The sequence below is a fragment of the Pelobates fuscus genome, chromosome 9 (genome assembly GCF_036172605.1).
Source record: "Pelobates fuscus isolate aPelFus1 chromosome 9, aPelFus1.pri, whole genome shotgun sequence".
Taxonomy (NCBI): domain Eukaryota; kingdom Metazoa; phylum Chordata; class Amphibia; order Anura; family Pelobatidae; genus Pelobates; species Pelobates fuscus.
Window position 1 is genome coordinate 165,817,114 of NC_086325.1, and position 24,623 is coordinate 165,841,736.

The 24,623-nt window shown below is 42.4% G+C and overlaps 2 protein-coding genes across 2 annotated transcripts in view; one reads left to right on the top strand and one right to left on the bottom strand.

Moving 5' to 3' along the window:
- The window catches only part of NOXA1 (NADPH oxidase activator 1), a 38,424-nt gene extending 19,657 nt beyond the window's left edge, over positions 1 to 18,767 (top strand). The window contains exons 6-16 of the mRNA XM_063431750.1: positions 1,307 to 1,366; positions 2,134 to 2,171; positions 2,609 to 2,747; positions 3,515 to 3,577; positions 6,231 to 6,312; positions 6,561 to 6,625; positions 7,057 to 7,584; positions 13,517 to 13,689; positions 15,626 to 15,731; positions 16,465 to 16,588; positions 18,566 to 18,767. Of these exons, the coding sequence (XP_063287820.1) occupies positions 1,307 to 1,366; positions 2,134 to 2,171; positions 2,609 to 2,747; positions 3,515 to 3,577; positions 6,231 to 6,312; positions 6,561 to 6,625; positions 7,057 to 7,584; positions 13,517 to 13,689; positions 15,626 to 15,731; positions 16,465 to 16,588; positions 18,566 to 18,651 (1,464 nt within the window). The 3' untranslated portion in view covers positions 18,652 to 18,767. The remainder of the gene's footprint in view (positions 1 to 1,306; positions 1,367 to 2,133; positions 2,172 to 2,608; positions 2,748 to 3,514; positions 3,578 to 6,230; positions 6,313 to 6,560; positions 6,626 to 7,056; positions 7,585 to 13,516; positions 13,690 to 15,625; positions 15,732 to 16,464; positions 16,589 to 18,565) is intronic.
- Positions 18,768 to 23,291: 4,524 nt separating this feature from the next.
- LOC134572656 (ectonucleoside triphosphate diphosphohydrolase 8-like) overlaps positions 23,292 to 24,623 on the bottom strand; it is a 57,221-nt gene continuing 55,889 nt past the window's right edge. The window contains exon 10 of the mRNA XM_063431751.1: positions 23,292 to 23,636. Coding sequence (XP_063287821.1) covers positions 23,421 to 23,636 — 216 coding nt within the window. The 3' untranslated portion in view covers positions 23,292 to 23,420. The remainder of the gene's footprint in view (positions 23,637 to 24,623) is intronic.

A 24,623-nucleotide genomic window follows, 5' to 3' on the forward strand; every position in this document is an offset into this window, starting at 1 on the left:
TGCCATTACCTGACCGGCACCGCCACATCCCAGATTTACTCTGAATTTATATATCAACCCTTCTACTGCCATTACCTGACCGGCAACGCCACATCCCAGATTTACTCTGAATTTATATATCAACCCTTCTACTGCCATTACCTGACCGGCATCACCCCATATAACATGCGGCATCTGCATCACCCCATATAACACGCTGCATCTGCATCACCCCATATAACACGCGGCATCTGCATCACCCCATATAACAGGCGGCATCTGCATCACCCCATATAACAGGCGGCATCTGCATCACCCCATATAACAGGCGGCATCTGCATCACCCCATATAACAGGCGGCATCTGCATCACCCCATATAACAGGCGGCATCTGCATCACCCCATATAACAGGCGGCATCTGCATCACCCCATATAACAGGCGGCATCTGCATCACCCCATATAACAGGCGGCATCTGCATCACCCCATATAACAGGCGGCATCTGCATCACCCCATATAACAGGCGGCATCTGCATCACCCCATATAACAGGCGGCATCTGCATCACCCCATATAACAGGCGGCATCCGCATCACCCCATATAACAGGCGGCATCCGCATCACCCCATATAACAGGCGGCATCCGCATTACCCCATATAACAGGCGGCATCCGCATCACCCCATATAACAGGCGGCATCCGCATCACCCCATATAACAGGCGGCATCCGCATCACCCCATATAACAGGCGGCATCCGCATCACCCCATATAACAGGCGGCATCCGCATCACCCCATATAACAGGCGGCACCCGCATCACCCCATATAACATGCGGCACCCGCATCACCCCATATAACATGCGGCACCCGCATCACCCCATATAACATGCGGCACCCGCATCACCCCATATAACATGCGGCACCCGCATCACCCCATATAACATGCGGCACCCGCATCACCCCATATAACATGCGGCACCCGCATTTCTAATGCCTACAGCCCAGAACGGACACCCCTAACAAGATGAAAACGTATAATAGTAACTCATGTTATAATTTTCATTATTAAACCTTTGATACAACGCTTGGCGTGAAGCAGTGCTATATCACCAACGTATTCTTCTAATTAAAAAGTAAGGAATTTATTTGATTTGGGGTCCAATTTTATTTCGGTTTTATTCTTTCTGAGGTCGGGTTGTTCTTTGTATGTCTTTTGTTTTATTTACACACAGGGGTTCATCTGCTAAACAGTGAATGGCCATGAATGACGTAAATGTATCGAGTGCATAAAGCAAATCTGTAACCAACACCACTTTACCCCTCTCAGGTCATCTCCTCTGTGGTTCCCAATGATCAGTACAGCGGATTCGAGCCCCTGCGTCCCCAGGTAAGAATGAGACCATCAAGGGAAATGTATATATTTATTAATAGGAAAACATTTTATATTATAAAAAAAGAGAATACAAATTGCTACACAACACATGGATTTCAGAATAATCAAAATCGCAATGATGTAATCCTGGTATCAATTACAGCATTTTATCAGCGTCACAAAGTCTCTGCTTGCAATTCTTCAAAGGTGTGTTTAATTCTAAAACCAAATATATATTAGATGGAACATGAATGGCTTAGTAAAAAAGTACAGATATTATAGAAACATAGAATGTGACGGCAGATAAGAACCATTCGGCCCATCTAGTCTGCCCAGTTTTCTAAATACTTGCATTAGTCCCTGGCCTTATCTTATAGTTAGGATAACCTTATGCCTATCCCACGCATGCTTAAACTTACTGTGTTAACCTCTACCACTTCAGCTGGAAGGCTATTCCATGCATCCACTACCCTCTCAGTAAAGTAATACTTCCTGATATTATTTTTAAACCTTTGCCCCTCTAATTTAAGACTATGTCCTCTTGTTGCGGTAGTTTTTCTTCTTTTAATCTCTTCAATTCAATTCAGTTCACTTAATTATCACTAAATATTGCTTGCCCTATCTACATCACAAAGCTAGATTATTTAACAATCAGAAATTTGCTGATGTTCACCTCACAGTGTAAAAGTGATCGTTTAAAATGACCGAGGAGTATTTCAATGCAGTTGTTTGATGTGAATTCTACTGGGGTTTTTATTTATTTTTTTTTTTTTATTTTTTAGAAACCTGGATTTTATGAGCCATGTCCTGAAGCAATCCTGTAAGTAATATTGATCTGTCTGTCTACCTATCTGTATCTAACTACCTGTCTGACTATCTCTCTGTGACTGTATAATGTTTGTCTGTCTATCTGTTTGTGTCTGTCTGTCTATATCACTGTCTCTCTATCTCTCGATGTCCAGCTCCTCTTTTTGTCTGTTTCTCTGTCTGTCTTTCTCTCTGTCGTTTTCTCTCACTGTCTGTCTATCTCTCTACCTTTGTCTCACTGTGTCTGTCTTTCTCTGTCTGTCTGTCAATTTCACTGTCTGTGTCTATCTCTTTCTATATGTGTGTGTCTGTCTTTGTCTGTAGATTTCTGTCGGTGTTTGTGTGTCTTTCTAACTTTGTCTTGCTCTCTCTCTCTGTCTGTCTACTTCTGTCTGTAGGTCTGTCTGTCTGTAAAAGATAATTCTGATAATCTGGGTAATTTTTCCACAGCGGTCAGGATGCTGGGTATCATCGTGTTTTGGTTCATTATTATCCAGAGAATTCTAGCGAAGTGTCTGTGAAAGCAAATACCATTCTGTTTGTTTTGAACAAAGATGGAGACTGGGCCACCGGCATCCATGATGGCCAGGTAACGTCCTCCCTGACATGCATGGCTGGGGGAGTAGGTCACACACAGCGCTAGGTCATAAAATGGGAATTGTCATTAAATTAAATTGCGGCAGGATAGTCAAATTGTAAGAATAGTTTTATATGTAAGTGTGTGTTTAACACTCATTGGTTAAATGAATTCAATTATTTCCTTATTCGGGCTCTTATCATGCTATGCACTAGTGCAGGGGTTCCCAACCCAGTCCTCAAGTACCCCCTAACAGTCCAGGATTTAGGGATTACCCAGTTGTGTCTAAGGTGTTTTTAGAAGAAGAAAAAATTAAACACTTTAGACACAACCGGGTAATCCCTAAATCCTGGACTGGTAGGGGGTACTTGAGGACTGGGTTGGGAACCTCTGCACTAGAGCACTGGTTGCCTGTCCATGGTTGAGAGCTCACCGCAGAAGATCAGTATACAATAAAGCAATGCTTGTATCTTGTGGAAGAGTATTACACACCAGAGTAATGCTTGCTTACCTGCGGGATCCCTGGGGATTGTGGAGTATTGACAATTACATTGTATCTCTCATGTAAAAATAGCCAAGTTAAGCAGCATCATGCTTCTGATTTGGTTATGTTGGCCTATAATTTGCAAGTCCTTGGTCAATTCTCCATAATTTCCGGTTTAGTGAATACAGCCCAGGGTAGTGTATAATAATAATAATAATAATAGATACTTTGTGTATGCACAGCTTGATAACCTCATTTTTATCATGTTCTATTCGTGAATGCCTACATTTTACAGAAAATATTTATTCCAACGAATGTTCTGGAACCTGTGAACAACACTCCCAAAGCAGACATTAAGGTAATTAACAACAGACGGAACAAATTGCACAATTTTACCTGTGATCAGTAATACATTAGAAGTAAGAGCTTCATTGGAATCCACATTGCAAGTCTAATAGAATCTGGACCAATTGCATACCTCCCAAGAGTCCCTATTTAGGAGGGACAGTCCCTATTTTGGGCCCAAATTCCTCTGTCCCTCTTTTCTATCCCAATGTCTCTCTAAACGCTCCATATTGTTGGTGTGTCTGAGTGTTTAACAGAGCCCCACAGCAATAATACTCCCAGTAATGTGTCTGCGTGTATAACAGAGCTCCACAGCAATAATACTCCCAGTAATGTGTCTGCGTGTATAACAGAGCCCCACAGCAATAATACTCCCAGTAATGTGTCTGAGTGTATAACAGAGCTCCACAGCAATAACACTCCCAGTAATGTGTCTGAGTGTATAACAGAGCTCCACAGCAATAACACTCCCAGTAATGTGTCTGAGTGTATAACAGAGCTCCACAGTAATAATACTCCCAGTAATGTGTCTGAGTGTATAACAGAGCTCCACAGTAATAATACTCCCAGTAATGTGTCTGAGTGTATAACAGAGCTCCGCAGCAATAATACTCCCAGTAATGTGTCTGAGTGTATAACAGAGCTCCACAGCAATAATACTCCCAGTAATGTGTATAACAGAGCCCCACAGTAATAATACTCCCAGTAATGTGTCTGAGTGTATAACAGAGCCCCACAGCAATAATACTCCCAGTAATGTGTCTGAGTGTATAACAGAGCTCCACAGCAATAATACTCCCAGTAATGTGTCTGAGTGTATAACAGAGCCCCACAGCAATAATACTCCCAGTAATGGGTCTGAGTGTATAACAGAGCTCCACAGCAATAATACTCCCAGTAATGTGTCTGAGTGTATAACAGAGCCCCACAGCAATAATACTCCCAGTAATGTGTCTGAGTGTATAACAGAGCTCCACAGCAATAATACTCCCAGTAATGTGTCTGAGTGTATAACAGAGCCCCACAGCAATAATACTCCCAGTAATGTGTCTGAGTGTATAACAGAGCTCCACAGCAATAATACTCCCAGTAATGTGTCTGAGTGAATAACAGAGCTCCACAGCAATAATACTCCCAGTAATGTGTCTGAGTGTATAACAGAGCTCCACAGCAATAATACTCCCAGTAATGTGTATAACAGAGCCCCACAGCAATAATACTCCCAGTAATGTGTCTGAGTGTATAACAGAGCCCCACAGCAATAATACCCCTGATAATGTGTCTGAGTGTATAACAGAGCTCCACAGCAATAATACTCCCAGTAATGTGTCTCTGTGTATAACAGAGCTCCACAGCAATAATACTCCCAGTAATGTGTCTGAGTGTATAACAGAGCCCCACAGCAATAATACCCCTGATAATGTGTCTGAGTGTATAACAGAGCTCCACAGCAATAATACTCCCAGTAATGTGTCTGAGTGTATAACAGAGCTCCACAGCAATAATACTCCCAGTAATGTGTCTGAGTGTATAACAGAGCTCCACAGCAATAATACTCCCAGTAATGTGTCTGAGTGTATAACAGAGCTCCACAGTAATAATACTCCCAGTAATGTGTCTGAGTATATAACAGAGCTCCACAGCAATAATACTCCCAGTAATGTGTCTGAGTGTATAACAGAGCTCCACAGTAATAATACTCCCAGTAATGTGTCTGAGTATATAACAGAGCTCCACAGCAATAATACTCCCAGTAATGTGTCTGAGTGTATAACAGAGCTCCACAGTAATAATACTCCCAGTAATGTGTCTGAGTGTATAACAGAGCCCCACAGCAATAATACTCCCAGTAATGTGTCTGAGTGTATAACAGAGCCCCACAGCAATAATACTCCCAGTAATGTGTCTGAGTGTATAACAGAGCTCCACAGCAATAATACGCCCAGTAACAGGTCTGAGTGTATAACAGAGCTCCACGGCAATAATACTCCCAGTAATGTGTCTGAGTGTATAACAGAGCTCCACAGCAATAATACTCCCAGTAATGTGTCTGAGTGTATAACAGAGCTCCACAGTAATAATACTCCCAGTAATGTGTCTGAGTGTATAACAGAGCCCCACAGTAATAATACTCCCAGTAATGTGTCTGAGTGTATAACAGAGCTCCACAGCAATAATACTCCCAGTAATGTGTCTGAGTGTATAACAGAGCTCCACAGTAATAATACTCCCAGTAATGTGTCTGAGTGTATAACAGAGCTCCACAGTAATAATACTCCCAGTAATGTGTCTGAGTATATAACAGAGCTCCACAGCAATAATACTCCCAGTAATGTGTCTGAGTGTATAACAGAGCTCCACAGCAATAATACTCCCAGTAATGTGTCTGAGTGTATAACAGAGCTCCACAGCAATAATACTCCCAGTAATGTGTCTGAGTGTATAACAGAGCTCCACAGCAATAATACTCCCAGTAATGTGTCTGAGTGTATAACAGAGCTCCACAGTAATAATACTCCCAGTAATGTGTCTGAGTGTATAACAGAGCCCCACAGCAATAATACTCCCAGTAATGTGTCTGAGTGTATAACAGAGCTCCACAGCAATAATACTCCCAGTAACGTGTCTGGGTGTATTACTGAGCTATTTTATTTATTTTTTGGTAGAAAGTGGTAAATGGGATTCCTATGCCACCCATGAAGACTCCTCCTACTAGACCAAAAGTGACGCCAATCCGAGAACATCGAGGTACAGACAGCCAAATCCCGTTATGTATGAATGTAAAAGTACCCACTGAGACTTACTAAGTACTGTATACTCTGTATTATTGTAAACGTACCCACTGAGAGATACTAAGTGCTGTAAATTTTCATTATTCGCCATCTATCCTGTTGCAGCATAGGGCAAAATAATAGTGTTATTATCATTCATCACAGTGGTATATAGAAATAAATTAATGGCTGCATTAAAATCCTGCTGACTATTGTGTTTTATAGGAAATCTGATATTTCCAGAGGGAATACCACCTCGGCCAGACGGAAAACCTCCAGAACCACATATGGTATGTTGCCGAAAGTGTGTCCACTGACTGTGTGGCCATTGATTTTGTGGCTAGTGACTGTGTGGCCACTGATTTTTATGGCCAGTGACTGTGTGGCCACTGATTTTTATGGCCAGTGACTGTGTGGCCACTGATTTTGTGGCCAGTGGTTACAGACCAGTGAGCAGATTCGCTGCACCCAAGTTAATGAGTACCAAATTCAGAATGTATTTGGGTTACCACTGACTTGTTATTAAACCATTATTTGGACTTGTCTATACTTGTATGACTATCCGCCACACTACCAGTTTAAATCCCTCTGTGATAATCCAAAGTGGGGGCATTATCTGTATCACCAAACCTCCATTCATCCCAGGTTTAGTCAGACGACAGATAGTTATCGAAAAGCCATTTCCAGTTGTCATTCTGATGATGTTCTCTTCTTCCAACAGCTGAATAATGGTATCCCAAGGAAAGGTTTGGAGGAAATATCTGCCCTTTCTACTGTAGACCCAGTGTTGGTGGAATCAGATTTTCCAAGGACAGGTCCGGTGGTGGAGAGGCCTACTCCTCATAGATTATATCCAGTAGTAGAGAGAGATGTAACATTTCTTGAGAAAACAATGCCTTTAAAATCAGATCCATTAGTGGAGAGAACCGCGCCACTAACAACAGGTCCAGCTGTGGAGAGAGCTTTGCCACCAACGACAGGTCCAGCTGTGGAGAGAGCTTTGCCACCAACGACAGGTCCAGCTGTGACTCTAAAAAACAATCCAACATTGGAAAAAGATGTCCATAAAAAAACAAATCCAGTTGTCGAGAGAGCTGTACCTCTAAGAACAGAGCCAGATGGGAAGAGAAATGTCTTTCTAGGATCAGACTCAGCAGGGGACAATTCTTTCCCTCAAAAACCGGATCCAGTGATGGAGCAAGATGTTTTTCTCAAGGGTGGTTTGGGAACAAATCAAAACTCTGAGAAGGTTAGTGAGGAACATTGTGCAGTTAATACATACATGAAACTATGGATAGTCAACTTATCAAATGTTTTCCACCTTTGACGAATGCCAACACAAAACTGTCACAAAGCTATTGCTTCTTCCTATTTCTGTGTTTATTGTCCCCCAATGACCCCAAGGGCCTTATGCCTGTTCCAGAGAGAAGTTTGTCGTTCTTGACTTCCCACATAGTTGCTTCTCCAGTTTCATCCTAAATGACATTGTTCTCTAAGCTCAGAAATTACAGGGTAAGCCATTCAGGTGTATTGGGACAGGTTGAAATTGTCTGGAAATGGACAAGCAATTATATCTTCATTTTTAACCACTCTCACTTGTAGCTTCAACATACTGTAATAAATCACTAGATTGAAAACCTCTAAGGGGTAGCCAAGCGCACAGTATACAGGAATCAACAATATCACAAGACAAGAGTTTACTACAGAAATAAGGAATGCAAGTATAATATATTTAAATAAAAATCAAATGTATGCAAATGATAAATGATTAAACCAAATAAATTGAATTAAATTAAAGCTCCACGGTTCATAGAAGGTTCCCTACGCACTTTGAAAGAATTATTATTACTGTTATTATTATTATTGCCATTTATATAGCACCAACAAATTCTGCAGCACTTTACTATTTTTTTACATCAAGTAAGTTACATATGGAATATTAACAGAGACGAGGTGAAGAGGCCCTGCTCAAATTAGCTTACAGTCTATATGAGGAAGGAGGTAAACACACACAATATAAATTACAGCATGTCAGAGTGGGGAGGGATTGCTCAAACAAGCTTACACTCCATGAGGAAGGGGTAAAGACACACAATAGAAATTACAGAATCTCAGAGTGGGGAGGGATTGTTTAAACAAGCTTACACTCCATGTAATGGTTGGTAAAGGCAGGGCCGTCTTTAAGGAGGGGCAAAAGGGGCAGCTGCCCTGGGCCCAGTTACTCCTGGGGGCCCTAAGGCAGCTGCCCCATGGGCCCCCTGCAGCACCTGAGATAATCAGGGGCCCCGGCCCTTTAATACTGCTCTGGACCGGGCCCCTGTAATATGGGGGGTGGCTGACTACATACTCACAGCTAGCCCCCATCTCACACACTGCCCTGTGAGTCTCTTTGTTCCCCGGGCATGCTGGGAGGAAGTGAGGTCAGATCGCTTCCTCCCAGTAAGAACAGATCACTTCCTTCTCAGTGCCGCTGGGGAGGGGGCACACACCACACAGAGGAGAATGCAAGCATTGTGGGGGGGGGGAGAGGGACTGGGGCAGCTGAATGCAGACTCCCATCAGCCAGGGCCAGCAAGCTCCCACTGGACCCCAGGGAAGCCACCCCACTGTACCCAAAAGGTAAGCAGACAGGAGGGTGGCTAAAAAAAAAATTTCTGTTTGTTTTGCTAATTTCTGATTTCACTTTTATTTATCAGAGATTACAAACACCCATGTGTGAAACACACTGGGGATAACTACATGTTAAAATTTCTAGATGAACCTGACAGTGCCCTATTAAATATAAATAAATAAAACATTGTCAAATATTTATTTTAACTATGTAAGAACAGAGTTGAGACATTATATTGGCCAAGGTTGTTGGGAGTTGCTATCCAGAAGCTGCTAGAGGGCAGAGATTAAAATATGTAAATTGACACTTATATATGTGTGTGTACATGGGTCTCATAAGTGTGTGTATCTGGCTGTGTTTATGTCAGTGTATGTATCTGTGTGTGTGTGTGTGTGTATCTGGCTGTGTTTGTGTGTGTGTGTATCTGGCTGTGTTTGTGTGTGTGTGTGTGTGTGTGTGTATCTGGCTGTGTTTGTGTGTGTGTGTGTATCTGGCTGTGTTTATGTCAGTGTGTGTATCTGGCTGTGTTAATGTCAGTGTGTGTATCTGGCTGTGTTAATGTCAGTGTGTGTATCTGGCTGTGTTTATGTCAGTGTGTGTATCTGGCTGTGTTTATGTCAGTGTGTGTATCTGGCTGTGTTTATGTCAGTGTGTGTATCTGGCTGTGTTTATGTCAGTGTGTGTATCTGGCTGTGTTTATGTCAGTGTGTGTATCTGGCTGTGTTTATGTCAGTGTGTGTATCTGGCTGTGTTTATGTCAGTGTGTGTATCTGGCTGTGTTAATGTCAGTGTGTGTATATCTGGCTGTGTTAATGTCAGTGTGTGTATATCTGGCTGTGTTTATGTCAGTATGTATATCTGGCTGTGTTTAGGTCAGTATGTGTATCTGGCTGTGTTTAGGTCAGTATGTGTATCTGGCTGTGTGCGTGTGTATCTGGCTGTGTATCTGGCTGTGTTTATGTCAGTGTGTGTATCTGGCTGTGTGTGTGTGTGTGTGTGTGTGTGTATATGGCTGTGTTTATTTCAGTGTGTGTATCTGGCTGCATTTGTGTCAGTGTGTGTGTATCTGGCTGTGTGTATGTGTACTTGTGGGTCAGTGTGTATGTTTACCTGTGTGTGTGTAAGTGTCCATCTGAGTGTGTGGTAATGCATACATCCCAGCATTTTAATGCCAACACTGCACACAAATACACTCCTACATTCCATCGCTAGCACTGCACACAAATACACTCCTACATTCCATCACTAGCACTGTACACAAATACACCCCTGCATGTGTACATGTGTATGTGTGTATCTGAGTGTGTACATATCTGTGTCGATGTGTGTGTGTCTCAGTGTGGCTGTGCCAGTGTGTGTATGTCGGTGTGTGTATCAAGTGCATGTATCTGTGTGCCAAAGGGTGTTTATGTGTGTATGTGCCAGTATGTGTCAAGGTGTTTATGTGTGTATCTGCGTGTTAATGTGTATGTTTATATGTGTTAATATGTATGTACATACATCCCAGAAATCAAACAGAACATGGAAACACACCCATGCAAATACAAACATTACATATACACAAACCCCTTTGCTGAAATACCAATACTGCACACAAATGTACATATGCATTTAAAAGACAACACTACATCCAAACACACCCATGCATGCAAATGCAAACATTACATACAAACACACCCCTGTATTAAAACGCTAAAATTATATACAAACATCAACTCTACAGACAAAAGCACGCCTGCATTTAAAAGCCAACTCTACAGACAAAGCACGCCTGCATTTAAAAGCCAACACTACACACAAGTACACAACTGCATTCCAGTGGTAACAGTAAATACAAATACACCCCTACATGCACACATACACTCTATACAAACACATGCTTACCTTCAAATGCACAAACACTGCTCACAAATACAACCCTGCAAGGATAGTAGATCCCCAGCTGTCATAGCATAGCATGACTTTTATATGAAAGATGGGGATTTCTCTTTTCTTCCCTCTTGCGATACAGGGAAGGCCTGAAAAATATTCTTGCAACAGGGCACTCTATACATTAGTTCTGCCGCTTAGTGGGAGTTGAGGTTGTGATTGCATGCCCGGGAGGTGGGGGTCCAGGGTCCAGGGGGCCCAGGCAAATGTTTGCCCAGGGTCCAATCAATATTAAAAACGGCCCTGGGTAAAGGGGTGAGGAGTGGAGTTAGTAGGGGTGTGGCGAAACCGACCTCGCCACGTGTCCTTGGAGGGGGCTGATTGCCCGCCTCTTGCCTTTGGACTATGGACCAGACTTTATGGGAATGTGATACCCCAGATAGCCATACCATGGAGCCTATTCATATAATGAAAGACTATGGGAAAGACTTTAGCTCCATGGCAATTGTACTGTGTGAGTAGGATCTGCGCGCTATTCGGTAGTTTTGTGCGTGCAGATCCCAGCTATCTGGGGATAGGTGAAATGTCTGTGTGTTATGTGTAAATGTGACTTTATGTATTTTAAAGTGTTTTATGTTGTTTTGCAACCATGTGGTTAATGGAGTCTGCCTTTAGTCCTGGGTAATTGGATTACTTCTCCAATTAACTCCAGGGCAGAAGGGAGGAAACCAGGGTGCATTGTGGGGATGTTTTTCTGCCAGCCAGAAAGGAACAAAAGATACTTTTAGTAACTTTTGAACCCCTGTTCGGATTCATGCCATTTTTTAATATGTTGTTCCCCTGAATGGATTGATTGTGGATATGTATTTTTATGTGAATGTGATGTATGGTTTTAAAGTTATGAAAGTTGTGTAAAAGTATATTTTACACTGTATGCATAATGGGATTATGTGTCACACTAAGGGGAGGGGATGTGTGGGAGGTAACATCTATGTCATTGGTTCTTTTATGCCTCCCCCTGGGTGTGGCCTGTATGTGTGAGTGGAAATAAAAGCCAGGCTGGATGAGCCAGTCCAGAGTTCCTGTTTTACCCTCAAAGTGATGTGTCGTCTCATTATTGGGGGGAAGGATTTATTGCATGCTGTTCCAGTTGACTGCTAGGAGTACAAGCCTATTCGTATGGTTCCTATTCAATGGTCTACAGCATTCATATGCTTGGGAGAATTTAAAAGGTTTCTCGGATTCGGTGATTGTGGTGTCTGCCAGAGTGCTTGGAGTCCTCAGGAAGCACTAGGAGCATCCATTAACGGAGGTACCAAGTCGGGGTGCCAGGTGATCCGTTACAAGGGGCTTTGTAGGTTAGGAAGCCGATGTAATGATTGGTAAAGGGTGAGGAGTGGAGTTAGTAGGGGCTTTGTAGGTTAGGAAGCCGATGTAATGATTGGTAAAGGGTGAGGAGTGGAGTTAGTGGGGGATTGGTAGGTTAGTGTTAGCAGTTTGAAGGGTACAGGAAGCCGATATAATGATTGGTAAAAGGGTGAGGAGTGGAGTTAGTGGGGGCTTTGTAGGTTAGTGTTAGCAGATGAAGGGTGGAGTTAGTAAGGTCTTTGTAGGTTAGTGTTAGCAGTTTGAATTGGATCCTGAAGGGTAGAGGAAGCCAATGTAATGATTGCCATAGGAATGAGGTGTTGAAGTAGCGATCAGTCAGGAAGATGAGCCTGACTGCAGCATTCATTACAGATTGAAGAGAGGCATTGTGGGTATTAACAAGGCCGATGACTAGTATTGAAATTCACTAGTCATCGGCCTTGTCAATAGTCAAGCCGGGAAATAATGAGTGCATGAACAAGTGCCTTAGTTGTATCTCTAGTTAGAAAAGGGCGGTTTCTGGCAATAGTTTTAAGGTGGAAGTCACAGGATTTGGAGACAGACTGGATGTGAGAAAAGACCTGAGTCGAAAGTAACACCAAGGCTGTGAGCTTGAGGGGTTCGGGTAATAAGTGTCCCATTGACTTGCAGGGAGATTGATGGATAAGAACTATTTGAGCGAGGAAACATGAGGATTTCAGTCTTAGAAAGATTAGAGTTTAGAAATTGGGAAGGCATCCAGGTAGAGATGGACGAAAGGCAGTTTGTAACGTGTTGTAGGAGAGCCGGAGAGAGGTCATCGGAGGAGAGGTAAATATGTGTATTATCAGCATATTATCAGCATATAGATGGTGTTGAAATCCATAGGAGTTAATAATGTAAACACAGTATAAAAATAGCAAAAATCTCCACCATTTAGCTATTGAAACCAGGGCTATAAAATACAATAAATGTCAATCAATAGTCCAAAAGCAGTTGAATGATGTTAATCCACTGAAGGCTGTAAATATAGAATCAATAGGACATAGTGCTTTCCGTAAAACAAACCCTTTATTAGACATGTAACTTAAACACTTACAAAGCCCAGAGCGGTGTAGACGTAGTTCCAGTGACCATTGGCAGCCGTGCAATAGTGATCCGGTGATTGTCACAGTGGACATTTGGACTATTGATGGACATTTATTGTATAGCTTTGGTTTCAATAGTTCCATCGTGGCGATTTGTTTGCTATTTTTATACTTTGTCAGTTCCCCTGCAGGTATCTCCCTGAATCTATAAACCCTCTTAATAATCGTGGATTTAATGTCTTGGATCTCCTGTTTTACTGCTACAGGTCACACAGAACACAGTGCCTCCACCTGCAGAGGACAAGGAGATAACACTAAAGATTCACACGGAATTCACTGTATCACTGAAAATCCACAAGGATATCGCCTACACAGAGCTCCAGGATCTCCTGCGGGACAAAATTCGACAACAAGGAGAACAAATGAGAATCCAGCTGAGGTACTGCATGACTCCCATATGCTCAACCTTTTTCTATGAAGACATTGTCATGGTGGCGCTGCAGGGTGTTCCCGCTCACTGTGTCCCATCGCCGCTGGTGCCACTCTTGCTCCATCCTTGGAAGCCTCCTCCGGCAGTCCGATTGACGCTGGCCGCTGCGCAGCTGAGCCCTTTTATGGCTCCACCTTCTCCGCCCTGAATTCGGCTGCAAACATGTGCAGACTTCGCGCACACATGATCCGGTGTCACATAACTGCCAAGAACCAATCAGAGTTCTTCGTAGGCTATTTAAGCTCAAATTAGATAGTTCTTAGTGCCCTGTGGTGGTAGTCCGATAGCTTGTTGTAATTATTGATTTCATTACAATTGAACCCCCGACTTGTACACTAACTTCCTTCTGTATTCCTTGATATCTGGCTTGCCTTTCCGTTTACGTACTCTGTCTCCCTGACCTAGGCTTGTTCTGTACTATTCTAAATTAGTAGTGTTAAACTCGCCATTTCAATGTCCGGTAATACGCTGCAGTATTCAGCTTATATTTTATTGATTCATTTAAGTTCTGTGTTGGGTCATTTCCTGACAGACATTTTTGGGAATAGTAGCTTTCGCTGGTTGGCTGTGATTTGTATTACTGGAGTGTTATACACAAAAGTAGGGATGGATCAGCTTAGACTGGTAGATGGTATAAAGGGAGACAAACTAACAAGAATAGAGACAGATGATCTCGGAATTAAAGACATGTGTGAGCCACATTAAACAGATGCTCCAGACAGAAAATGTTCATTATTTTTGTAATGCATTAGATAAAGTATTAAATTACACAATAAATGCAGAAGAAAAATCGAATAAAAACAAGTCACCTTTAAAGTACCTTCTACATCGAAATAGACAAAGCAGCTCTTATTCTAGTTAAACGAGCTCTAATTCATTCCATAATACAAGGGTTTATGGGGCATATAGCTAAACATCTTACATCGATCCCGTTAATTACATGCATGGATGGAATGGACGTGCAAGCCGATAGAAGCTGCAGTTTTGTGAGCAGAGCTGTCAGACGAAGCTTCATAGTAAGTTATGGAAGAGCCTGTTAGGGGAAGTTGAGATTTGTATACAAAGTTTCACAAAAATAGAAGGAAATCTAGCTTTGTCCTCTGTCAGGCAGACTTAGCCTTAACCTAGCCCTCAGCAATGAGCTGAGGTTGTTATGGTGCTTAGAGTGTCCCTTTAACCATAATCATAGTTATCATAATCCCCGCGGCCCGCACAATGTGCCTCCATGGGCCAGTGAGGGAGATCAAAACTCCACAGGCAGGGAGGGAGGCAGGAGAGCACCCGGGGAGCTCTAGCCTATCGCGAGGTCGGAGCGATGCCCTGCAAGCTAGAGTTCACTCACCACTGGATCACCAGGGATGGCAGCAGCACGGTCCCCCCTACAAAAGGTAAGAAGGGAAGGGGGCTATTTCCTAAACGGTCCCCCCCACCCCCACAGTCCCTCAAAACAAATACACACAATCAGCACCCTCATACACACAGCACCTTTACACATACGCACACACACACACTAACAGCACCTTTACACACACACACACACACACACACACAGCACCCTTACACACACACAGCAGTGTGTGTGTGTGTGTGTGTGTGTATATATATATATATATATATATATATATGTGGCATGTGTGTTTGTGCTTTAGGGTGCACACCCTTATACAATAGGCTGCGCACGCCTATGACCACAATGCTTAGTAAAAATACTCTGTTACCCCAGACAGTATCATTACTTTAGTGCATAACTTCTACATTATAACAGTGTTACTGCCTGCAGCCCCATGTGTCACCATATTTTGTCCAAAATAATGACAGTTTGTTACTGGAATAGTGATTTTTGTCGTTTCTATGTTTTACTATAATTCTACACTGATTTTTACAGTTACAGGGGTGCAGCTGGCAGCTCGGTGACCCCAGTGAGGGGGGACGGAGAATTACAGAATATATTGAAACAAGCCCCCACCAAGCGCCTAATGTTGCACTGCAAGGTACTCGACGTTCAGATATTTCAATATCAATATGTTTACCGGCTGTGTGTTAAAGAGCTGGGAGTGTCGCAGTGTGACTAGACCTGTTATCCATATTGAAACACATATATAAATAGTACGTCTTTATTGAATATGTGCAGAACTCTGTGGTTTAACCCCTTAAGGACACATGACGGATATAGTCCGTCATGATTCCCTTTTATTCCAGAAGTTGTGTCCTTAAGGGGTTAAAAATGGACATAAACTGTAAACGCCAAATATACTTGGCCTTGACAATACAAAGCTTGCAGGAGAAGGAACTAGAGTCTGAAATGCCATGTGTCAGTTCATATCTCCACTGTTTACCAGCACCACCCAGTGGTGGGAGGTTATATTACATGCTCTATGGAAAAGTAGCACAAATTAATGATGGGTATATGCCGAATCGTACACCTAAATAAATGGATGCATTTATTGATATCACTTAACCACACTGTGGGGTTTATTACAAAAATAGCAAGTTGTAGTGCGATCAGTACCGTTCACAAACGTTAGACCGAGATACCTGATTTTATTAAAACTTACAAGTCTACCAATCGAAGGCCATATTGGCCTTAGTTTTGCAAGTTGCTTCTTAACTCAGTATTAAAAATGTTTAAATTGTTTTTATTGATACATTCTGATAAACTAGAATTGATTAAGGTCTGGTTACAGACTGATGGGAGTAAAACAAGTTATCTGTATCTCAATACAGGATGCCAATTGCTGCCTAGGACGGCGTATCCTGTATAGTATGAAAGCAATCTATGAATATCCCGCAGAGGGTCCAGAAGACCTCACCTTTATTGTAGGAGACCTTATCGACATCCTCTCAGAAGGTAACTCCAGTGAATCAGCTAACGTGTTGTGGGATATCTGATTTATACAATCCTACAGACTAATGTATGATGGATATGGATCTGAAACATTGACTGTTTAAGGTGTGACAGGGAAAAAATGAAAGTGTGTCAGTATGGTGCGATAGCGGTTAATGGCTTATTGACTGTTTAGTTTTGGATAGCTGCAGTTATAATACACCGTGTGCGGGGAGACAGGGGACCTCCTTACACCATAACCTTATAGCTGCAGTTATAATACACTGTGTGCGGGGAGACAGGGGACCTCCTTACACCATAACCTTATAGCTGCAGTTATAATACACTGTGTGCGGGGAGACAGGGGACCTCCTTACACCATAACCTTATAGCTGCAGTAATAATACACTGTGTGCGGGGAGACAGGGGACCTCCTTACACCATAACCTTATAGCTGCAGTTATAATACACTGTGTGCGGGGAGACGGGGGGCCTCCTTACACCATAACCTTATAGCTGCAGTTATAATACACTGTGTGCGGGGAGACAGGGGACCTCCTTACACCATAACCTTATAGCTGCAGTTATAATACACTGTGTGCGAGGAGACAGGGGACCTCCTTACACCATAACCTTATAGCTGCAGTTATAATACACTGTGTGCGGGGAGACAGGGGACCTCCTTACACCATAACCTTATAGCTGCAGTTATAATACACTGTGTGCGGGGAGACACGGGAACTCCTTACACCATAACCTTATAGCTGCAGTTATAATACACTGTGTGCGGGGAGACAGTGGACCTCCTTATACCATAACCTTATAGCTGCAGTTATAATACACTGTGTGCGGGGAGACAGGGGACCTCCTTACACAATAACCTTATAGCTGCAGTTATAATACACTGTGTGCGGGGAGACAGTGGACCTCCTTATACCATAACCTTATAGCTGCAGTTATAATACACTGTGTGCGGGGAGACAGGGGACCTCCTTACACCATAACCTTATAGCTGCAGTTATAACACACTGTGTGCGGGGAGACAGTGGACCTCCTTACACCATAACCTTATAGCTGCAGTTATAATACACTGTGTGCGGGGAGACAGGGGACCTCCTTACACCATAACCTTATAGCTGCAGTTATAATACACTGTGTGCGGGGAGACAGGGGACCTCCTTACACCATAACCTTATAGCTGCAGTAATAATACACTGTGTGCGGGGAGACAGGGGACCTCCTTACACCATAACCTTATAGCTGCAGTTATAATACACTGTGTGCGGGGAGACGGGGGGCCTCCTTACACCATAACCTTATAGCTGCAGTTATAATACACTGTGTGCGGGGAGACAGGGGACCTCCTTACACCATAACCTTATAGCTGCAGTTATAATACACTGTGTGCGGGGAGACAGGGGACCTCCTTACACCATAACCTTATAGCTGCAGTAATAATACACTGTGTGCGGGGAGACAGGGGACCTCCTTACACCATAACCTTATAGCTGCAGTTATAATACACTGTGTGCGGGGAGACGGGGGGCCTCCTTACACCAATAACTTTATAGCTGCAGTTATAATACACGGTGTGCGGGGAGACAGGGGACCTCCTTACACCATAACCTTATAGCTGCAGTTATAATACACTGTGTGCGGGGAGACGGGGGGCCTCCTTACACCAATAACTTTATAGCTGCAGTTATAATACACGGTGTGCGGGGAGACACGGGGCCTCCTTATACCATGTTGTAGAAGCCATCGGTGTATTGTTAGTTTTATTTAATAAAATACTCAAAATATGAAAACAGGAACATGTCTGAGTAAATGTACGCGTACGCTGTGAGATTTATTCTGTATTTGACTACACATGCACTGGTTACATTTTCTGTCGATGTCTGGATTCATTTAGTACATAAACATACCTCACTTAAAAAACAAACGATAAAATAATATATGGTGCCTGTTGAGATGTGACCAGTTTATTTTTGTTTTGTCCAGTGAACGAAGAGTGGCTCGAGGGGCACTGCAATGGGAAAATCGGGATTTTCCCTAAATGTTTTGCGACAAGATTTGAGGACGATTAGATTGTTCGGAGGACCTTATCAACTGCCACCACAATCAATAGCAACCAGATCTAAGAAAACCGAAGAAGAACTGACCGAATGGGAGATCAATTCTACAAGAAGATTTCATTATTATTATTATTATTATTATTATTGCCATTTATATAGCGCCAACAGATTCCGTAGCGCTTTACAATATTTTGAGAGGGGGGGGATGTAACAATAAATAAGACAATTACAAGAAAACTGACAGGAATAATAGGTTGAAGAGGACCCTGCTCAAATGAGCTTACAGTCTATAGGAGGTGGGGTATTAGAAACATTAGGATAGGAAATATCAAGTAGGAGTGAAGCAGAGCTGGAGGAGAGAGCAAAGCACTATTCCATAGGGACAGGTATGTAAGGGAGAGATTACTCTGGGAGGCCATACGCTTTCCTGAAGAGATGGGATTTAAGGCCCTTCTTAAATGATTGAAGACTAGGGGAGAGTCTGATGGCAGTAGGCAAGTTATTCCATAGGAGAGGAGCCGCCCGTGAGAAGTCCTGCAAGCGTGAGTTGGCCGTACGGGTGCGAGCAGCGGTCAGGAGGTGGTCGCGGGCAGAGCGGAGGGTACGAGGAGGGGCATACCTCGTGATCAGTGAAGAGATATAAGAGGGGCTGGAATTGTTCAGTGCTTTAAATGTATGGGTTAGCACTTTGAATTGACTCCTATAGGATACAGGGAGCCAATGTAAGGACTGGCAGAGGGGCGAGGTGTGAGAGGACCGACTGGATAGGAAAATCAGTCTAGCTGCAGCATTCATTACAGACTGTAGCGGGGCAGTACGGCTTTTGGGGAGACCAATCAGGAGAGGGTTACAGTAATCCATGCGGGAAATTACTAGAGCATGGACAAGCTCCTTGGTAGCATCTTGCATAAGAAAGGGGCGGATGCGGGCTATGTTTTTGAGTTGGAACCTACAGGACTTGGCAACAAACTGGATGTGAGACTCAAAGGTGAGACCAGAGTCAAGTATGACGCCAAGACAGCGCGCTTGTAGGGATGGACTTATGTGGATATCACTGACTTGAAGGGAGAGTGAGAGAGGAGGATCAGTATTAGGAGGAGGAAAGACAAGGAGTTCAGTTTTAGAGAGGTTAAGTTTGAGAAAGCGTGACGACATCCAGTCAGAGATGGAAGAGAGGCAAGCAGTGACACGTTGCAGGACGGCCGGGGAGAGGTCCGGTGAGGAGAGGTATATCTGAGTGTCATCAGCGTACAGGTGGTAGTTGAATCCAAAAGAGGCAATAAGTTTTCCAAGAGAGGCAGTATAAAGAGAAAATAGAAGGGGACCAAGGACAGAGCCTTGGGGAACTCCAACCGAGACAGGGCGAGGGGAGGAGGTATCCTTGGAAAAGGAGACACTAAATGAGCGTTGGGAGAGATAGGAGGAAAACCAAGAGAGGACAGAGTCACAGAGACCGAGTGATTGAAGAGTTTGAAGGAGGAGAGAATGATCAACTGTGTCAAAGGCAGCAGAGAGGTCAAGGAGAATTAATATGGAGTAGTGACCTTTGGATTTAGCGGAGATTAGGTCATTAGTCACTTTGATAAGAGCGGTCTCAGTAGAGTGGAGAGGGCGGAAGCCAGACTGAAGAGGGTCAAGGAGAATACCTTGTTTGGGTTTGTCTGTAATCTGTATCTTGGGGTGTTTTCTTAATACAGACCCATTTAACACGGTTTGATTTATTGTGGGGAAATATTGCAACTAAGTAGTATTTTCAATTCAGCTATCATGGCCCAAAATATCCCTTCTCACCTCTCATCAATTCCTACTTTAGTATTTATATAGCGCCAACATATTCCACAGCGCTGTACAATTATAGAACGGGGATATCTGACAAGTACTTTACATACAGAATGTACGAGAGACGGGGTGAACAAGGACCTGCTCAAACCAGCTTGCACTCTGAGTTAGTAGATGAGCCACCCCGGGTTATTCACTAAATGGAGAACTGTTGTAAACTCAAACGAGTCTAAAATTTAAGGCCAAAGTAGCGAGATTGGAAGCATTGCTAACTTGGAGAATTATTCGAACTCGACTACTTTGGCCTTTAATTCTGACCGAACCAGAAAAAAGTCTTTGTTATCAGAATGGCTGTTTTAGACTAAAATTCTAATAATTGAAACATTAGTTGATAATCCCGTGTAAATCCAACACTGCCTTCTCATTTCAGATAATATTGGTTCACAATATTTTACTCTATTTACACTGACGCGTAAAATTCAAATCTGCTAGATCTGCAATTAATGAGATGTTTTATTTATTTATTATCACTTATTTGCTTATAGATTTTAGTTTATTGTTCAGTGTACTTTTTAAATCTTGTCATACGTTTATCTTGTTATAATGGAATAAATGAATCAATTTACTGCAGAAAACATCCCATTAGGTTTCCTGTGAATGCAGGTTTATTATTTTACAATATTATTTATGTTGTCGTACTATATGTTATGTACACAGATTAAGAAATGAGGCCCACCCTGAGGGAAATGGCCCCTGGTAAACCGTTACTGACTGTGAATGCAATGGGACAGACATTTCTCAGTTATGTGAATTTGTACATCACTTTATGCAATTAAACATGATCTCTTACAAGTACTGTAATCTTTGCTGATATTTCATGCATGAGAGGAGATAAAACGTTAGAGGGAATTTTATAATCAACTACACAAGTCATGTAGATAAAAGATGGTGTACTAGCCTTCCAGTGGGAGCAGTAACAGTGATATAGAAAGGGTAGTAGATACCTGGAATAGCCTTCCAGTGGGAGCAGTGACAATGATACAGAAAGGTTAGTAGATACCTGGAATAGCCTTCCAGTGGGAGCAGTAACAGTGATATAGAAAGGGTAGTAGATACCTGGAATAGCCTCCCAGTGGAAGCAGTAACAGTGATATGGAAAGGGTAGTAGATACCTGGAATAGCCTTCCAATGGGAGCAGTAACAGTGATATAGAAAGGGTAGTAGATACCTGGAATAGACTTTCAGTGGGAGCAGTAGCAGTGATATAGAAAGGGTAGTAGATACCTAGAAGAGCCTTCCAGTGGGAGCAGTAACAGTGATATAGAAAAGGTAGTAGATACCTGGAATATCCTTCCAGTGGGAGCAGTAACAGTGATATAGAAAGGGTAGTAGATACCTGGAATAGCCTTCCAGTGGGAGCAGTAACAGTGATGTAGAAAGGGTAGTAGATACCTGGAATAGCCTTGCAGTGGGAGCAGTAACAGTGATATAGAAAGGGTAGTAGATACCTGGAATAGCCTTCCAGTGGGAGCAGTAACAGTGATATAGAAAGGGTATTAGATACCTGGAATAGCCTTCCATTGGGAGCAGTAACAGTGATATAGAAAGGGTAGTAGATACCCGGAATAGCCTTTCAGTGGGAGCAGTAACAATAATATAGAAAGGGTAGTAGATACTTGGAATAGCCTTCCAGTGGAATCAGCAAATGCTAATTCAGTAAACTAATTACAGTACATTTTGTTGTGTTTAAACGTTCACGTCTTGCCAAGTAAAATCAGAAATCAGTTGGATACATCATAATGAAGGGACTAGAATTCCCAACAGTTTCTCATTCATTTGCACAATCTAGATTCACAAACATGTGACAGACCGCATGAGCTGGAGAACATCCGATTGGATGTTGCATAATAAATGTAACAAAAGAAAAATAAATCAATATTCACTAAATTGGTAGTTTTGGGGAAAATAGTTATAGGACAAAATAGCGGATTTAGAAAAACTATTCAATTCCACTATAGTTTCTGCTCAGTTATTAAAATTTCCGCAATAATGTCTCCCCAATCCCCAGTATCAGAAATATGTAAAAATAAAAAATATAACATTTCAATTTAGAGGAAAACCCTGACTGTTCAGTGACAGAAATAAAAACCTGTACTTCCACAGAATGACCACTAGGTGGCAGTGTTTTACCAAATATAAACCAGCCCATTGGCTGCAATGTCAGGAAACTCAAAATGTTATTGGCATCGATTACTCCATGTTCTCTACTGACAAATTAATCGAAATGTAATATTAACTTCATTTTTATATAGATTTATGCACACACACGTTTCCTTAGCAGTAATATTCCGAGGTCGGAGATTTCAAGGAACGTTTATTAAACTTCCTCCATAAGACTTGCTTGCTTAAGGCTGACAAAGAATCACCAAAGTTGTAGTTTAACCAAAAAAAACAAAACATAAGTTTGGGGCATTCTGGCGGGTCAATTCAACACTCATTTTTAAAAATAATTTAAAAAATACTCATTGGAAAAGTAGTTTTTCTTGCTTGTAATTATGTAATTTTTTTTGATAAATGTTTCTTTTATTTTTTATAACTTTTCATTTTTATTCTTTACTTTTTGACCCTCTGAAATGTACATTATTTCCCCTCCATTTCGTGTTGGCAACACACGGGTCAATGAGGCAGAGATCGATTTATATTAACGGTTAAAGAAATTCCCTCCTTGTAGATAGACCCGTATCTTGTGAGTTTCAGGAGATATTTAATAACTTATTCAAAATAAAGCAAAGCAACAGAGTCTGCATCCAACGATGAATCTTCTGCGATTACAACACAGAGATACATAATTTATTACACGTCTCTTGGGCAGACTAGATGGGCCGAATGGTTCTTATCTGCCGTCACATTCTATGTTTCTATGTCTCTTGGATGACTAGTTCCTTTGGATGGGAGCCTTTCTTTACGTTTCCTTCTCCAATAAAGGGATATATTCTCGGATATCAGCTCCATCCCCCCTGCCCTGAACACACGTTCCGGCGAAAACACTGGAGAGAAGCGGCCACTAGTCCGGCGGTGATACTCAGTACTATAAAGAAAAGCTCAGACACCCACAGGTTGTAACTGTGGCCCTTTAGCAGTGAGGGAGCTTCAGACGGGATCCTGTTGGTCAGGTTTAGCATGTACCCAAGAGTCCAGCCAACATCGGTATTATCAACCTGTAAAACACACACAAAAAATCGCGATAGCTCAGGATTAACCGGCTAAAACAAAAAGTGTCCTAAAGGGACTCTGTAGAGTTTACTGTAGAAAACAAAATAAACAAAGGTTCTTGTAGCATGCCTCCAAAGTGTCCCTATTTAGGAAGGTCACTCTTTTTGGGCCCAAATCCCTCAATCACTCTTTTCTATCCTAATATCCCTCTATTCTAGGAGCTCCATATTGTTGGTGTGTCTGAGTGTATAACAGAGCTCCACAATAATAATACTCCCAGTAATGTGTCTGCGCGTATAACAGAGCTCCACAGCAATAATACTCCCAGTAATGTGTCTGAGTGTATAACAGAGCTCCACAGCAATAATACTCCCAGTAATGTGTCTGAGTGTATAACAGAGCCCCACAGCAATAATACTCCCAGTACTGTGTCTGAGTGTATAACAGAGCTCCACAGCAATAATACTCCCAGTAATGTGTCTGCGCGTATAACAGAGCTCCACAGCAATAATACTCCCAGTAATGTGTTATAACAGAGCTCCCCAGCAATAATACTCCTAGTAATGTGACTGAGTGTATAACAGAGCCCCACAGCAATAATACTCCCAGTAATGTGTCTGAGTGTATAACAGAGCTCAACAGCAATAATACTCACAGTACTGTGTCTGTGTATAACAGAGCTCCACAGTAATAATACTCCCAGTAATGTGTCTGAGTGTATAACAGAGCTCCACAGTAATAATACTCCCAGTAATGTGTCTGCGCGTATAACAGAGCTCCACAGCAATAATACTCCCAGTAATGTGTTATAACAGAGCTCCACAGCAATAATACTCCTAGTAATGTGACTGAGTGTATAACAGAGCCCCACAGCAATAATACTCCCAGTAATGTGTCTGAGTGTATAACAGAGCTCAACAGCAATAATACTCACAGTACTGTGTCTGTGTATAACAGAGCTCCACAGTAATAATACTCCCAGTAATGTGTCT